The following is an 18,197-nucleotide window of genomic DNA, read 5'->3' on the forward strand; positions in this document are numbered from 1 at the left end:
CTACCTGACAGGATTGCTGGTTAAAGAAACCCTCAGAGATTCAAGGCAGTTAAGAAGTTTCTCATCTGAAATACCAGATCGTAATTCATGAACATATTCTTGTGAAGACAAGGTGCATTCATGTTTGCTGTTTTTCAGCCCTCCCTATAAAAAAAAAAGAACATTTTAGAAAAACAACAGGTTTTGAAATAAAATAATGCATAATATGTAAATATTTTACTCTAGAAATATGTGTGCAGAATGCTACGCACTTAAAAATTCTTGGTCATAGAACTGACGTGGTAAAATCATGTTATATATATATCTCAACACTCCCCTTATCCTCATTTAAAAGGAAATTACACTGCTGGTGCTCATAGTCTCAACAGACTATGGACTTGAGATTAAGTGTCACTGACAGGAATGCTCAAATTTACAATCCAGGCACTGGCATTAACATGAGCTGCTCCTCCTAAACCCACAGGATGAACATTTACAAATCATCTTATTAATTTTCCTTGTTAATATGCTTAATGTTCTATACCATAAAATACAGTGAACAAAATTTAATGTAAAACATTATAGATAACCCGAAACTATTGAAATATATCAGAGAATTAGCCTACCTCAAAAAACAAGTGAAAACCGTTATTAAAATGTAAAACAGTAGTCTCCATTTAGCATGTTAATCATATTAGTCTTAAGTATTCACTAATTTCCAACTCTTCCTTCCTATGTTACTCCCATGTTGTAGATTAATCTTAAAAAGTCATTAAATGCATTTATCTGATAATGACTAGTTTTTAGCTTTATTTCCAAAATACATGGGATTATTTCTAGAACTCATTATCTCGTCACAGCTCCTTAGCTTCATCACCTTGCCATAACTATGTAAGTAGTTTGGGGAAAAGACTGAGAGGAAAACATCATCAACACATTCATTGCATTAATAACTCAGTTTCACATTCTAGATACACATAATCATAACTACCCCATTCGTATATTACAAACTTATTTCCCTGAATTAAAATTCTAGTTTGAGTCACATTTTTCAAGTTCATACTAATCACACTTAGTTTCTGTAAGTACCTAAGCTAGAATAAGGAAAGTATTTTTTTTCAAATTGGTATAAGTCATATCATTAGAAGATACAGAATTTAAAAAAAATGTGTTAATGAGAAATGGATTCCATAGGGTTTCATGGTGTTTGGCTATTATCAAGAATACCTCCTCAACATAAAAACTGACAATCATTCTTAATGTCTGAATTTTTTTAAACATTCCATTGAATAGTAAGTAAATGAAGTCTGATAAGTCTTTTCTTAAAGATTTTATTTATTTATTTGAGAGAGAAAGAGAGAGACAGCATGAGCAGGGGGAAGGGCAGAGGAGAAGTAGACTGCCCTTTGAGCAGGGAGTCATACATGGGGCTTGATCCCAGGCCCCTGGGATCATAACCAGAGCCAAAGGCAGACGCCTAACCAACTGAGCCACCCAAGCACCACTGAAGTCTGGTAAAGTCTTATGTAGGGGACTTGTATTCCCTTCTAATGCTGCATCACTATCACTGTTATAACACTTAAGACATTGGGCACAGGTCATTATTTCTATCACTCTTCTAGACTCAGAACTTTATGCTATGTATCTAACACAGTGATTCAGTTTAGTGAACCTCAAAGGAAGTGTGCTATTATTGAATCTGACCCTAACAATTACAGAACAAGGAATACAATTTCATAGTTTTAGATCTCATATTTTGTGTAATGCACATTAACTTAATTTTTTTATTTGTTAGGATATACCGATGTCAAATACTTCTACTGCATAAACCACGACATAGATGGCAAAGTAAAAACATCACCATGAACTCTTTTCCACGTTTCTTTTAAGATTTTATTTATTTATTTGAGAGAGCGAGAGCACGGGGGAGAGTAAGAGGGAGAAGCAGGCTCCCCACTGAGCAGGGAGCCCGATGTGGGGCTCGATCCCAGGACCATGAGATCATGACCTGAGCTGAAGGCAGATGCTTAATCGACTGAGCCACCCTGGTCCCATTTCTGTAACTTATTAACCCAACTCTTAAGGCTGTAGATCCACAACGAATGATAGCAAGTAAACATATAGTATAAAATGTTGCAAGTCTGCAGTCACAGACCACTTTCATATAATCCTCAAACTCATTTTCATAATTAATGGATAACGAGGCCCTACCAATTCTTCCCTAGAGGCCTGTACATGAGTTTATTACTATACAATGACCTTTGTATTTGCTATTTTCTCTGCCCGGAGGATTCTTATCCCTGACATCTCCATCCCTCACTCATCATCTAAGTCTCAGCCAATAGTCCTCTCCCCACCACATTCATCATCACATCATTTTAAAACTCATTTATAAAATTAGCTCTATGTAACCTTATTTGTTTAGTACTTTACTTGTTTACTGTGTCTTCCTCATTAAAACATAAGCTTTATGAGGCAGGAATCTTGCCAACCTTGTTCACCACTGTATCTCCAGATCTTAACACAATGCTTAGCACACAGTAAGTACTCAAAACATATATTTAAGTAGGCTCCATGCTGAGTACTTTAACTAGGGGCTTGAACTCACAACCCTGAGATCAAGACCTCAGCTTAACCAACTAAGCCACCCAGGTGCCCCTCAGAACCTCCTTCTTTAATGAATGGATGGATGGATGAATCAATGGTGAATAAACAAATGGGTGAATGTCTGGTGAGTTTCAACATGCTGAAACTTCAAAACTTAGTTTAGTTTTGCTTCACAACAGTTCTGAGATGTTCCATTACCATATATTCAGAAATGCTAGTGTAGACTAGGTAAATTGAGACTGTGTACGGCATCTTAGGATCAGCTCAAACTGTCACTGTGTTTGAATTGTGACACCTTCACTTACCATCTAGGTAATCTTTGAGCAGACTATTCAACTAATCTCTATAAACCTGTTCACTCATTCATGATATAGGATAATAGAAACCTACCCCTCATGTTTATTATAAGGATTAAGTGAGACAATGCATATAAAGTGGTCAAAACAGGCATTACGATGTGTTGTCTCACAAAGTAAGCTGCTCACAAACGTTTGTTCCCTTCTCCTATATGGTCATGGCTGAGATATTTATGACTCATGGAAAAACTGGGCCAGCCCAATACCTTGGGACTCCTTCCTCCCCCAATTCTTAGAAACAGGTTTAAATTATGTAATTTAGGATACTCTGTGGTTATAAGGACTGGAAGCAATCTAATGGAGCAACACAAAAGTACATAACCTTATAAAACAAATACCTTTTATCAAGCTTTCACAGGTTTTAACATAAGTTCATATTTGAAGAAGAAAACAAAACAGCATATACAAGATGAACTGACCATTAAATATCAGCTCATCTAACAGCATCATTACAAAAATAGAGAATCATGATGACTGTCCACAGTCACCTAATCAGTGAGATTGCAAGAATAAAAAACTAATATTCTGGTCCTCAGGATACTTCTTTTTCCACCATATGTCACTTTCTCTCAATATTGAATAAAAAATTAAAGCACCAAGTAATTAATTATGAAATCTCTATTACAAATGCCAAAGTATTTTCAGCACTAGCAATATAGTGCAATATGATGTTAAAGAAATCACGCGGAAACAAAACAGTGCAATAGACTAAAATAATTCTCACTATATTTAATAGGGCTGTAATACAAGAATGACTTATTATTAACATCCTGTTCTGATACTGAACAAAGGAAACAACTAGATAATGGAGAGATAATAATGGAAATTTTAATTAGCTGCTCTGTATGAGATTAATGAAAATTACCACTGTGCCCATTTGATCTTTAAAAAATAATGCAAAGTTAGCAATTAGCATACATAATGACATTCCAAAGCTAGGTTAACAAAAAGCTTTCCTAATTTGAAGTCATTCCTTAATTTGAAAATCATTAGGATAGAGATGTGTCACTGTGACTGTGCTTATACTACTCTAAGACACTACACAAAAAACCAAAAGATATTTTGGGCCAGTTTAATAATTACATTCCCTTAACTCTGACATGGAATGATAGTACCATAATCAATGATATTCTAAAAAAAACCACTTCAGGATTGCATTGAAGATACTACGTAAGATATTACTATTTTTTATTTATTTTTATTTTAATTCCAATTAGAAAACATATAGTGTTGTACTACTTTCAGATGCACAACATAGTAATTCAACATTTCAACACAATACCCAATGCTCAACACAGTGCACTCCTTAATCCCCGCGACCTATGTAATCTATCCGCCCTGCCTCCCTCCCCTCTGGTAACCATCCTTTCTTTTCCATAATTAAAAGTCCATTTCTTGATTTGTGTGTGTGTGTGTGTGTGTGTGTGTGTGTTTCTCCCTCTTATTTTTTCCCTATTACTTGTATGTTTTATTTCTTAAATTCCATGAGTGAAATTTTTGGTGTATGTCCTTCTCTGATAGAATTCTTTCACTTACCATTAACAGCATCTAGCTCCATCCATGTCACCACAAATGGCAAGATTTCACTCTTTTTTATGGATGAGTAATTTTTCATTGCATATATATATATATATACCACATCTTTAACCATTCCTCATTCAATGGACACTAGGGCTATTTTTGTAATTTGGCTATTGTAGATAATGCTCCTATAAACACAGAGATGCATGTATACATTTGAATTAGTATTTTTTAATTCTTTGAGTCAATATCTAGTAGAGCAATTGCTGAATCATAGCATAGTTCTATTTTTTAAATTTTGGATGAAATTCCATGCTGTTTTCCACAGTGGCTACACCAGTTTGCATTCCCACCAACAGTGTAAGAGGGTTCCCCTTTCTCCACATCCTCCCAATACCTGTTGTTTCTTGTGCTGTTGATTTTAGCCATCCACAGAGGCATGAAATGATATCTAATTGTAGTTTCGATCTGCATTTCCCTGATGATCAGAGATGTTGAGCACCTTTTCAAAGGTCTCATGGCCATCTGTATGTCTTCTTTGTAAAAATGTCTATTCATGTCTTCTACGATGTTTTAACTGGATTATTTGTTTTTTGGGTGTTGAGCTTTGTAAGTTCTTTATAGTTTTAGATACTAACCCTTTATCAGATAGGCCATTTGTAGATACCTTCTCACATTCAGTAGGTTGAATTTTTTTTATTTCCTTTGATATGCAGAAGCTTTTTATTTTGATGTAGTCCCAAAGTTTATTTTTGCTTTTCTTTCCCTTGCCACAGGATATAGATCTAGAAAGAAGTTGCTATGGCCAATGTCAAAGAGGTTACTGCCTGTCTTCTCTAGAATTTTGATGGTTTCAGGTCTCATAGTCAGGGCTTTAATCCATTTTGAATTTGTATTTGTGTATGGTTTAAGAAACTGGTCTAGTTTCCTTCTTCTACAACTTGCTGTCCAGTTTCCTAAACACCATTTCTTGAAGACACTGTCTTATTCCGATCAAATAGTCTTTCCTGCTTGCTCCAACATTAATTGGTCATATATTTGTGGGTTCATTTCTGTGTTTTCTGTTCTGTTTCATTGATGTGTCTATTTTTATGACAGTATCGTACTATTTTGATCACTACAATTTTGTACTATGATTTAAAGTGCAGAACTGTGATGCCTCCCACTTTGCTTTTCTTTCTCAAGGTTGCTTTAACTATGCAGGGTCTTTTGTGGTTTCATGCAAATTTTTGAATTCTTTGTTCTAGCTCTATGAAAAATGCTGTTGGTATTTTGATAGAGATTGCAGTAAATATGTACATTCTATTGAGTAACAGACATCTTAATACTATTTGTTCTACCAGTCCATGGGTATGGACTGTCCTTCCATTTCTTTGTGTCATTGACTATTTCTTTGAATTTTTTTTTTTTTTTTAACACAGAGCAAGCAGCAGGTGAGGGACAGAGGGAGGGAGAGAATCTTAAGCAGCCTCCATGACCATCATAGAGCCTGATGCGGGGCTCAATCTCATGACCCTAAAATCACGACCTGACTTGAAATCAAGAGTACGATGCTTAATTGACTGAGCCACTCAGGTGGCCCCTCATCTTCAATTTCTTTCATCAGTGTTTTATACTTTTCAGAATACAGGTCATTCAACTTTTTGGCTAGGTTTATTACTAGGTAGTTTATTGTTTTTGGTGCAATCGTAAATGAGACTGATTATTTTATCTTTCTGCTGATTCATTACGGGAATACAATAATGCCACAGATTTCTGTATGTTAATTTTGTATCCAGTGATTTAACTGAATTGGTGTACCAGATCCAAAAGTTATTTGGTGATATCTTTATGCTTTTCTGTAGAGAATATCATGTCACCTACAAATAGTGAAAGTTTTACTTCTTCCTTGACAATTCAAATGCCTTTGTTTCTTTTTCTTGTCTGATTGCTGAGGCTAGGACTTCCAGTACTATGTTAAGTAACAGTTGTGAGAGTGGACATCCCTGTCTTGCTCCTGACCATAGAGGAAAAGTTCTGTTTTTCCCCATTGAGTATGATATTAGCTGTGGGTTTTCATATATGGCCTTTATTATGTTGAGGTATGTGCCCTCTAAATCTACCTTGCTGAGGGTTTTTATCATAAATGAACGTTGTACTTTGTCAAATCCTTTCTCTGCATCTACTGAAGTGATCATACCGTCCTTTTCCTTTCTTTTATTAATGTGGAATATCATGCTGATTGATTTGCAAAGATTGAACCACACTTAAACACAAGAATAAATCCCAGTTGATCATGGTGAATGATTTTGTAATGTATCGTTAAATTCAGTTTGCTAGAATGTCACTGAGAATTTTTTCATCTGTGTTCATCAGGATATTGGCCTGTAGTTCTCCTTTTTAGTGAAGTCTCCACAAGCTATTAGTATTAGGGTAATGCTGGCCACATAGAATGAATTTGGAAGCCTTCCTTCTGTTTCTATTTTTTTGAATAGTCTGAAAAGAATAGGTATTAACTATTAACTCTTCTTTAAATGTTGGGTATAATTTGGTTGTGAAGCCATCTGGCCCTGGACTTTTATTTTCTGGAAAATTTTTGACTACTGATTCAATTTCTTTGCTGGTTATTGGTCTGTTCAAGTTTTCCATTTCTTTCTGCTTCAGTTTCCACTAGTTTGTATGTTTCTAGAAATTAATCCATATCTTCCAGTTTGTCCGATTTGTTGGCATGCAATTTTTCATAATTTTTTCTTATAATTTTTTGTATTTCTGTGGTATTGGTTGTTATTTCTCCTTTCTCTTTTGTGATTTAATTTATTTCGGTGCTTTCTCTTTTCCTTTTGATAAGTCTGACTGGGGGATTAATTTTTTCAAAGAACCAGCTCCTCCTTTCATTGACCTGTTCTATTGTTATTGGTTTTGTTTTTTAGTTTATATAATATCATTTATTTCTGCTCTAATCTTTAATATAAGAAATACATGGAAACAAATGAAAATGAACACACAATGGTCCAAAACCTTTGGGATGCAGCAAAAGCAGTCCTAAGAGGGAAGTATATAGCAATACAAGCCTACCTTAAGAAGCAACAAAAGTCTCAAACAACCTCACCTTAAACCTAAAGGAGCTAGAGAAAGAACAACAAATGAAGCTGAAAGCCAGCAGAGGGAAGGAAATAATAAAGATTACTTCTTTCACCTCTTTGGTTTGGTTTAGTCCTAGTAATCTTACTACTTTAGGTGCAATTGTAAATAGAATTGCTTGTTAATTTCTCTTTCTGCCACGTCATCATTGGTGTATAGAAATATTTACTAAGAGTTTTACTTCTTCCTTACCCATTTGGGTACATTTTACTTCCTTTTGTTGTCTGATTGCTGTAACTAGGACTTAAAATACTATGTATTTGGGTGCTCCCATGTTGGGTCATAAATATTTACAATTGTTATTTCTTCTTGTTGGATTGTCCCTTTTATTATTATACAGTGTCCTTCTATATTTCTGGTTACAGTCTTTATTTTAAAGTCTACTTTGTCTGATATAAGTATTGCTACTCTGGCTTTCTTTAATATCCATTTGCATGATAGGTGTTTGTCCATCCTCTCACTTTCAATCTGCAGGTGTCTTTAGGTCTAAAATGGGTCTCTTGTAGGCAGCATATAAATGGGCCTTATTTTTTTTATCCATTCTATCACCCTATGTCATTTGATTGGAGTGTTTAGTGAATTCACATTCAAAGCAATTACTGATATTTACGTATTGCCATTTTATCACTCGTTTGGGGATTGTTTCTGAAGATTTTGTCTGATCTTTCTTTCTTTCATGTTTTGCTGATTTTCTTTGGTGATAGAGTTCGATTTTCTCTTTGTTCTTTGCATATTTATTAGTGGTTTTTGCTATATGGTTACCATTAGGTTTATATAAAACCTCCTGTGTATATAGCCATCTATATTACGTTGATAGTCATTTAAGTTTGAACCCATTCTTTTCTCCTATCTTCCCCATGTTCTAGGTGCATGTTATTACATTTTTACATCCTTTTTCTGTTAGTTCTTTGACTGATATTTTTATAAGAAGACTCATTTTTTCTGCTTTTTGTGTTTCATACCTCTATACTGTCAGTTTTGGTATTTCCATTCCACTCAAAGTGTCCGTTTTAATATTTCTTGCAGACCTGGTTGAGTAGTAATGAACTCCTTTAAGTTTTCTAGTTTTCTCTGGGAAATTCTATCTCCCTGTCTATTCTGAAAGATAGCCTTGCTGGACTATTCTTATCTGCAGATTTTTCCCATTCAGCACATTGACTATATCATGCCACTCCCTTCAGACTTGTAATGTTTCTGTTGAAAAATCTGCTAGGCTTCTGAGTTTTCCCGTGGAAATTAGTGACTTCTTTTGTCTTCCTGCTTTTAAAACTTTTTATCATGATATTTTGCCAATTTAATTATAATACTTCTTAGGGTGAGTCTACTTTTGTAGATTTTGTTGGGGGTTCTTTGTAGCTCCTAGATCTGGATATGTGTTTCATTCCCCGGAATAAGGAAGTTTTCAGCTATTATCTCCTCAAATACATTTTCTTCCCCCTTTTCTCTCTCTTCTTCGTCTGAACTCCTATAATATAAATATTATTACACTTGATGGAGTCAGAGTCCCCTGAGTTTATTCTCATTTTGAATAATTCATTTCTCCTTTGTTCAGCTTGATTACTTTCCATTATTCTGTTTTCCAGGTCACTAATTCCTTCCTCTCCTTCTTCCATCCTGCCATTCATTATATCAAGCATGTTTCTCATTTCATTTATTGTGCCCTTTACTTCTGCTATGTTACTCCTTTACCAATGTGTTAAGGGTGTCACTTATGTCTTCCACTCTTTTCTCAAGTCCAGTGAGTATCCTTATGATCTTTACTGTATATTCTCTATCACACATGTTACTTATATGTTTCACTTAGCTCTCTGGCCATGGCCTTGTCCTGTTTTTTATTTGGGATAAATTTCTCTATCTCCAGTTTTTTCTGCTTCTCTGTGACTGTTTCTGTGTGTTAAGAAAGTTAGTTGTGTCTTCTGCTCTTGAAAGTAGTGACTTTACAAAGAGAAGGTCTTTGGGTGCCATGCAGTGCAGTGCCCCCTGTTCATGAGAACCTGGCACTTCAGGAAAGTGTCCTGTGTATGTTGCTTATGCCCTGCTCTTGTGTCTGAGTCACTTTTCCTTTCGGTGCAGTGATCTGTACTGATTCTCTACCTGTTGTGGGCTCTGCTTGCTCCCTGTGGTGTTAGTGGGACTAATTCAGGCCAGCTCTGTGGGGGTGTGCCTGTCGGGGAACTAGGGAGTGGGGTGGGTGGCAGTAACAGCAAACTTTGTGTTGAGTCCCTAGTCCTATGCTGGATCCCTCAATGCACTGTGGTGGATGGGGACTGCATGCCAGAGCTGCCAGGGATGCATAGCTGGTTGCATCTGGATCTGGCAAGTGAAGGTGCTGGGGGTGCAGAAGTGGGCACCATCTGCGGTTGGGCCCAGCACTGCAGCTCTGGGCAGCGTGCACAAGAGCAGCTGTAAACTTGGCAGATAGGCACTGGGCACAACAGTAGGTGGGTGTGCAAAGCTGAGTGCAGGGCACTATGCCTGCTGGGCACAGATGGCTCAGTGCTGTATACTGCAGCTCCTCCATGCAGCACAAACATCACTGGGGGCACGTAGTTAGGTGCAGCACATGATAGTACATGGGGGTGCATGGCTGGGCACCATGGGAGATGTGTGCAGCACACTGTGGCAGCTGTGCACTGATGGCTAGTCACTGACTGAGGCACATGTGTGTGTTTAACAAAATTTGCTAGCAGGCTTGGAATGGGCTATTCCTTCAGGATAACTTGTGGGCTTGGTACACTGCTAGGGGTTAGGTAGCAAAGGTCTATACAGCCCTGCCTTTGGCAAGTGGCTCTGTGTTTATGCTGGGCAGTGGGGGAGGAAAATGGCACCTGCGAGCTCCCTTGTTTTGCAGAAGTACCTTGAAGTTAGTATGAGCAGATTTGTCTCCCATTTGACCCTAGCTTGTGAAAACTGGCAATTTTATGTTGCCTCTCCATGCAGGTTCCTGTCTCTTCAAGGGTCACAGCCCAGCTATCACTCACCCTCAGGGCTCACTCAGTGCTCAGTCCCCAGACATTAAAAGCTCCTAGTGTGACTGGTTTTATAAATTTTCAGACTTGAGCCCTTCTGGTTTTTAAAGCCAAATGTTATGGTGATTAGTCTTCCCTGAGTGAACTCTCTGGATCCTGTTTCTCTGCCCTCTCTCCATGCAGCTCTGCTGCTCCTGTGGGCAGCCTTCCCCCCCCCTCCCCACTTTCTGAGCTTCCTAACCTTTAAGATGCAGCTTCTTGTCCATATTTAGTTGTGGAGTTTCTTCTACCAGTCTCTGGATTACATGCTTTGGTTTGTTGACTTGGATGTGGACAATATCTACTTAAAAACATGGGATGGGGTGAGCTCAAAGTCTTCCTACTCTGCCACCTTCCCAAGCTCCCCTTATAAGACGTTACCACCACTTATGAATTTTGATTGACTTAGTCTGAGCATGATCTGTGATTCTTCAATGTAAATACACATTTACTTGTAATCTAAGTTAAGGCTTAATACTTCTAAATTGTAAAAGTATCTTGCTGCAAACACTGGGAAGAACTACTGATTTGTACATGAGTATTTTCAACTACAGCATGCACACAAACAGCAATTACTATTAGTGGTATGATTTTCAAATAGGAAAGATAATAATATTGTCATGAAAACAGAAATATTGTTACTGTTATTGACCATGATTTTTTTGTAAACCAAAATGTAGTCAGTTTTCTTTGGGTACATTATTCACACTGAGTTTCTTATCTATCATTGCAGTTCTCTGAAAAGAAAATGTTATACATTAAGAAATTTGAAATTATATCTACTATGGTTCACAGTATTGTTCTGAGAGGCTCCTATAACATTAAAAGCATAAGAAATAGAAAACCCATTTTCCTCATCATCTGTTCCTTGAGTTTCAGTAGGAAAAGGAATCAAAACAAGAGCCTGGTTCAAGTCAATCTACCTATTCATTCTAATAGTGATGTATTTGGTGAACTATACAACTCTGAATATATTGCTAAAAATTTAGATGGCTTCTCTTCAATTATATATGAAACATATTCCAGCTAGATTTTTTCTGTCTACCTATATGCTTATGTATGTTTGTATGTGTATGAGGCTTTTTTCTTGTATTCAAATATATTACCAAATTAATTGATATCTTAAATGACTTCTATTAAAAACATATTTCATAAAGGGAGATTAAGAGTTACATCATTTATCAAATATATATAAGCTATATTAAATAAATATATTACATTTCAAATAATTTTATTTAAAATTTGCAGTAAAAGTACTTGAAATTGCTTGAAAAATATAGCATAAAAGTTAACACATATTATCAATTCAGGATCTATAAGATAAAAACCTATACAGAAATTACTATCATGGTATAACTTCATCTTGTCATTTTCCATTCCAGAACACAATTTTTTTTTTAAGATTTTATTTATTAATTCGACAGAGATAGAGACAGCCAGCGAGAGAGGGAACACAAGCAGGGGGAGTGGGAGAGGAAGAAGCAGGCTCATAGCGGAGGAGCCTGATGTGGGGCTCGATCCCACAATGCCAGGATCACGGCCTGAGCCGAAGGCAGACGCTTAACCGCTGTGCCACCCAGGCGCCCCAGGACACAATGTTTTTAATTAAGACCTTTTCACAGGGCAAAATAAGAGAACATATATGAAATTCTAGGACAGGAAAAAGAAAGCTTTTTTTTTTTTTTTTTTAACCAATATGATAAAACTATTAAGGTGAAGACACTGGAAGAAGATGGCCATCTCTAAACCAAGGAAGGAGGTCTTTGAAGAAACAAACCCTATAGACACCTTGACTTTTGATCTCTGGCCTCTAGAATTGTAAGAAAATAAATACTTGTTTAGGTCACCCAATCTGTGGTATTTGTTACAGCAGCCCTAGGAAACTAATATAACATCAATCATTTTTACATTCGTCAGAGTAAAAATCTACATATTGTCATTGTATAATTTAAATTGCTTCCATTATATTGTTTGAATAAATTTATTATGTTAAAATAATAAAAGCATCACTATTCTTCAAATTATACATACCATTTGTCCCAAAAGGATTTGACTAAGCTCATATGTGATTAACTAAAATGTTTAAATATAGGACTTTCAATGAGAAATCATGTATTGTTTACTTATTGAAGTTTCTATATATCTAGGTGAACGACTTCACCCCAAAACCACAGAATCTAAGACCATCAAAGAAAAAATATTTAAATCAGTCTTTCAGTACATGTACTATTAGAAATGTCAAGGAAACAGAACCTCTAATAATATATTTAAATTCTGTAGCCCTATTGTTATTTCTTCTGTTGTGAAACACAAATATAATTTGTTGAGAATGGAGGAAAGTATTTCATAACATCAAATAATTGCTCAATTAAATACAAAATAAATTTTAATTGTTTTACATTAACAGAGACAAAGGGTGATATTTTATGTTTTTAAATATTTTATTTATTTGAGAGAGAGAGAGAGAAAGCGCATGCAAGAGTAGGGGGAGTGGTAGAAGGAGAAGCAGACTCCCAGCTGAGCAGGAAGCCTGGGCTCGATCCATGACCTAAGCCAGAGGCAGACATTTAACTGACTGAGCCACACAGGAGCCCAAAATGGATATTTTAATAAGCAGAATGTTGATCTCAAAACACTAAATTGCATTTCTTACATAAAGCCACCTCATTTGGTCTATATACTTTCAGAGACAAAAACAAGGAAAAGCTAAACCACTATTAAATAATTTGCTAGTGAAGGCTAATTAAAATATTCAACAATATTCAAAATTAGCCAATCTGTATGACAATAAATCTGCCACGCTTCTCTTTCATATGAAACAAAATAAATGTATGATCTATTCCATACTTAAAAATCTACCCATATTCCCTTTTAAAACAAGTATTTCACAATTAGGATGAACAATGGGCATATGGTTGAGTCATACCAAGTAAATCCTTAAAACTACAAAGTGTAGCTACTAGCAATTTCTATTAGCCCTTATAACCAATCACAGTATTTGACAAAAGAAAGCTTAAGCATTATACTTTCCTTTCATTTGACAAAGGTCCCTTGAGATGTATCAGATAATGAAATGTAAACAGATTTAAAGTAACCCAGGAGTTCCTAACACTGGGTCCCAACTGATGGAGTATGTACACGTGGAAGGGAAGAAATAATATCTTTATTTTCAATACACACTCAGGTGAATCTGGCATCATCTTCAATTATGAATGTAGGACAGACCACAGTAGTTTAACCAGCACCTACAACTTGATCGATGAGACTAAAAATGTCACAGGTATATTCCTATTGTACCACACATACCACATTTGTAACACTATCTCAAAATACCAATTATGCTCATTATTTCTTCAGAAATACCCTAGTTATACAAGTTACCACTTGTTATTTAATAAATATTGTAAAGAAGCACAATTCTGTGTCTTCATTTTTAAGTTATACTTTCTATTTTGAGATAAGTATAAATAACCATGTAATTTAAAGAAAAATGCATAGAAATTATGCTCCCCCCAGTGGTAACACCTTACACAATTATATAACAATATCACCATCAGGATAATTATAATGAGAAATACCTATCTTATTCAGAGTTCCCTAGTTTAACTTGCATTTCTCTGTGTGTGTGTGTGTGTGCGTGTGTGTGTGTGTGTGCGTGTGTGTGTGCATTTAGCTCAATACAGTTTGATCATGTGTACATTTATATATCCAACCACCAAAATCAACATACAGAATACTTCCATCGCCACATTTTGCCCTTTTATAACTACACTCAAATCCATCCCAAAACCCTCCACCCCTAGCAACCAATAATCTGTTTTCCATTTCTATAATTCTGCTTTTTCAAGAATGTCATACATAGAAAATCTTAAAGTAGTAACTTTTTGGCACACATGGGCTTTGTTCACTCAACAGAATAACCTGAAGATTCATACAAGTTATTGCACATATCAATTGTTTATTCTTGTTTACTGCTGAGTAGTTTTACATAGAAACGATACACTACAGTTATTTAACCAATCACCCATTGAGGACATGTGGGTTGTTACCAATTTTATTATATTATGAATAAAACTGCTATGCACATCTGTGCAAAAGTTTTTGTGTAAATATAAGTATCTACTTCTCTTATTTTAGTTTGAAAAAATTATTTCATAAGTATATTTAAATATAGTTAGTTTCCTTTGTAATCCTATCTATTTTATGTTTTACACTAAAAACATGATTCTGGGGAGGGAGCTAATATGGCAGAGCAATAGGAGGACCCTGTGCTTCCCGTGTCCCTCAAACACAGCTAGATAATTATCAAATCATCCTGAATATCCAAGAAATCAATCTGAGGACTAACAACAAACTATGCAACTAGAGGGAGACAAGATGTCACATCGTGGAAGTTAGGAGGTGCAGAGATGTGGTTTAGGGGAGAAAGGGATCAGATCATAGATGCTGTGGAGGGGAAGGAGCCCTGCTCGCAGAGAAAGGCAAGAGAGATTGGAGTACAGAGAGATTACGCACAAGAAAAACATGTCTCCAGTGACACTGCTGAGAAAGCAAGAGAGGCCAACTTCTGAGGTTTTACAACCAGAGGATATAAAAGATTGGAGTTTTAGAGGTGCCAGGTGTGGCTACTGTAGAGCCCAGAGGGCAATGCAATGATCCTGCAGAGAAGGAGGGCAGATAGCCCAGGGGCAGACAGCACAACCTAAGGATCCCATGGGATGGACTGGAAAAATGGTTCCTCCTACTTGGAGCACATCTAGAAGAGGTGACATTGACTCACTGGAGACAAAACCACTGGCAGGCAGCATTTTCCTCATCCACCCCTCATGACAGGCACAGAGACACATAATGAGGGTAGCTAACCTGGACACAGGCTCAATGCTGCTTTTAGTCCAAACTCCATGACCCTGCACATTGGAACATCCTTTTTGAAACAAAACTGCATCAGTCCCAGCAAAGTGAAACCCTCCCACAGAGAACTAGCATGGGTCCCCACCACAACAGGTCCCTAAAATTTTGAGTTCTAAAACTCAGCTGTACTGCCTGGGATACAGCCCAAGGGGCACTGTACTGCAGGGTGGGCAGATACCCCAGACACAAACAGGGTGAAGGCAGGGATCTGAGGGATGCCTGGGAGATGGGAGGGGAGATGGTTCACTCTTCTGGGAGGGCTTTGCCAACAGTGGCGTTCAAGAACTCGCCTCTCCAGAGACAAGGGAGCTGACTGGAGCCATTTCTTTCCCACACCCCTTACATAAACTAACTTGAGGAGCAGCACAGCACCAACACTGGTGGCTTAAACCTCTTACACCAAATCCCACCAACCTCCTCTCTGCTGATACAGCTGGAAAGAGTATATGAGAACCAGTACAGTGGGTCCTTCCCCTAGAAGACCAGCACAAACCCCCTATAGTCACCACATCTAAAAACCACATAGTTCTGCAAGGCTTCAACTGTAGTGGAAACAGCATGAGGTCTCTTTTAACAATCCTCTGGTATAGAGCACACCTACTTAAAACTCACCACACTCTGTCCAAAGTCCAAATACTCCCCACTGTAGACAAGGAGAAACTCCGCAGAGGATTGATCTGAGGGACAGAGCAGCCAAAACACAGCAGCAGAGTGTAGACAGTATATACCAGAGACATTTCCTGAAGAGCCAGGTCCTGGACTTCTTCTTTATAAAGTCACTCAGGAGCAGGAAACATTAACAGGCTTTCTGAACACAGAAGACAGAGACCTAGACAAAATGCTAAGACGAAGGACCTCGTCCAAAAAGAAAGAACAAGAAAAGGTCATGGCCAGGGATCTAATCAAAATGACATAAGTAATATACCTGAACCAGAATATAAAGCAACAATCAAAAGATACTACCTCAGCCTGAGAAAAGCACAGAAGACACTATGGGTTCCCTTACACAGATATAAAAGACTTACAAACCAGTCAGGCCTCAATGAAAAATGCAATAACTGAGATTTGAAACCAATTGAATGTAATGTCCACAAGGATGGAAGAAAAAGGAATGAATAAGTTAAATACACAATACAATTATGTAAAATAATGAGGCTAAAAAGAAGAGGGAAAAAAGATAACAGATCATGAACGTAGACTTAGAAAATTCAATGACTCCATAAGGCATAATAACATTCCCATCATAGGAGTCCCCAAGAAGAAGAGAGGGAAAAGTGGGCAGGTTTATTTAAGGAAATTATAGCTGAAAACTTCCCTAATCAGGGGAAGGAAACAGACATCTAAATCAATGAGGCACAGAGAACACCCTTCAAAATAAAAAAGCAGGCCAACACAAAGATATATTATAGTTTAACTGGCAAAATACTGAGATAAAGAAAAAAATCCGAAAGTCAACAAGACAAAAGCAGTCCCTACATAAAAGGGAAGACCAGTAAAGTTAGCAGCAGATCAAACTTGGCAGGCCAGAAGAAAGTGGCATGATGTATGAAATGTGCTGAATGCAAAAAAATGCAACCAAGAGGGATGCCTGGGTGGCACAGCGGTTGGGCATCTGCCTTCGGCTCAGGGCGTGATCCTGGCGTTATGGGATCAAGTCCCACATCAGGCTCCTCTGCTATGAGCCTGCTTCTGCCTCTCCCACTCCCCCTGCCTGTGTTCCCTCTCTTGCTGGCTGTCTCTATCTCTGTCAAATAAATAAATAAAATCTTAAAAAAAAAAAAATGCAACCAAGAATACTCCTTTCAGCAAGGCTGTCAGTCAGAATAGAAGGACAGATAGAGTTTCTCAGACAAACAAAAACAAAGAGATGGTAACCACTAAACCAGCCCTGCAAGAAATGTTAAAGGCGACTCCTTGAGTGGAAGAGAAAGACCAAAAGTGACAAAGACTAGAAAGGAACAGAGAAAATACCCAGAAACAGGATTTAAAAGGTAATACAATGGCACTAACTTAATACCTATCAATAATCACTTTGAATGTAAATGGACGCAATGCTCCAATGAAAAACATAGGTAAGAAAACAAGACCCATATATATGCTGCCTAAAAGACACTCATTTTAGACCTAAAGACACCTGCAGATTGAAAGGGGATGAAGAAACATTTATCATGTACAAGGACACCAAAAGAAGTCCAGAATAGCAATACTTTTATCATACAAACTAGATTTTTTTTCTTTTTTTTTTTAAAGATTTTTATTTATTTATTCGACAGAGAGAGACAGCCAGTGAGAGAGGGAACACAAGCAGGGGGAGTGGGAGAGGAAGAAGCAGAGGAGCCTGATGTGGGGCTCAATCCCAGAACGCCAGGATCACGCCCTGAGCTTAAGGCAGACGCTTAACGTCTGAGCCACCCAGGCGCCCCCACACAAACTAGATTTTAAACCAAAGACTGTAACAAGAGATGAAGGGCATTATATCATAATAAAGGGGGTCCATCCAACAAGATCTAATAATTGTCAATATTTATGCCCCCAAAGTAAGAGCACCCAAATTTATAAAACAATAACAAACATAAAGGAATTAATTGACAATATTACAATAATAGTAGGGGATATTAACCCAACACTTATATCAATGGACAGATCATCTAAGCAGAAAATCAACAAGGAAACAGTAGCTTTGAATGATTTACTG

The 18,197-nt window shown here is 37.1% G+C and overlaps 1 protein-coding gene across 3 annotated transcripts in view; it reads right to left on the reverse strand.

Moving 5' to 3' along the window:
• Positions 1–18,197, reverse strand: part of DIAPH2 (diaphanous related formin 2) — a 988,957-nt gene that overhangs the window by 755,490 nt on the left and 215,270 nt on the right. For all 3 annotated transcript variants that reach the window (XM_087859798.1, XM_087859797.1, XM_087859796.1), the window contains one exon: positions 5–144. In XM_087859798.1, coding sequence (XP_087715924.1) covers positions 5–144 — 140 coding nt within the window. The remainder of the gene's footprint in view (positions 1–4; positions 145–18,197) is intronic.

Source organism: Ursus americanus, chromosome X, assembly GCF_024610735.1.
Source record: "Ursus americanus isolate L20-20 chromosome X, mUrsAme1.1.p, whole genome shotgun sequence".
In the NCBI taxonomy this organism is placed as follows: Eukaryota; Metazoa; Chordata; class Mammalia; order Carnivora; family Ursidae; genus Ursus; species Ursus americanus.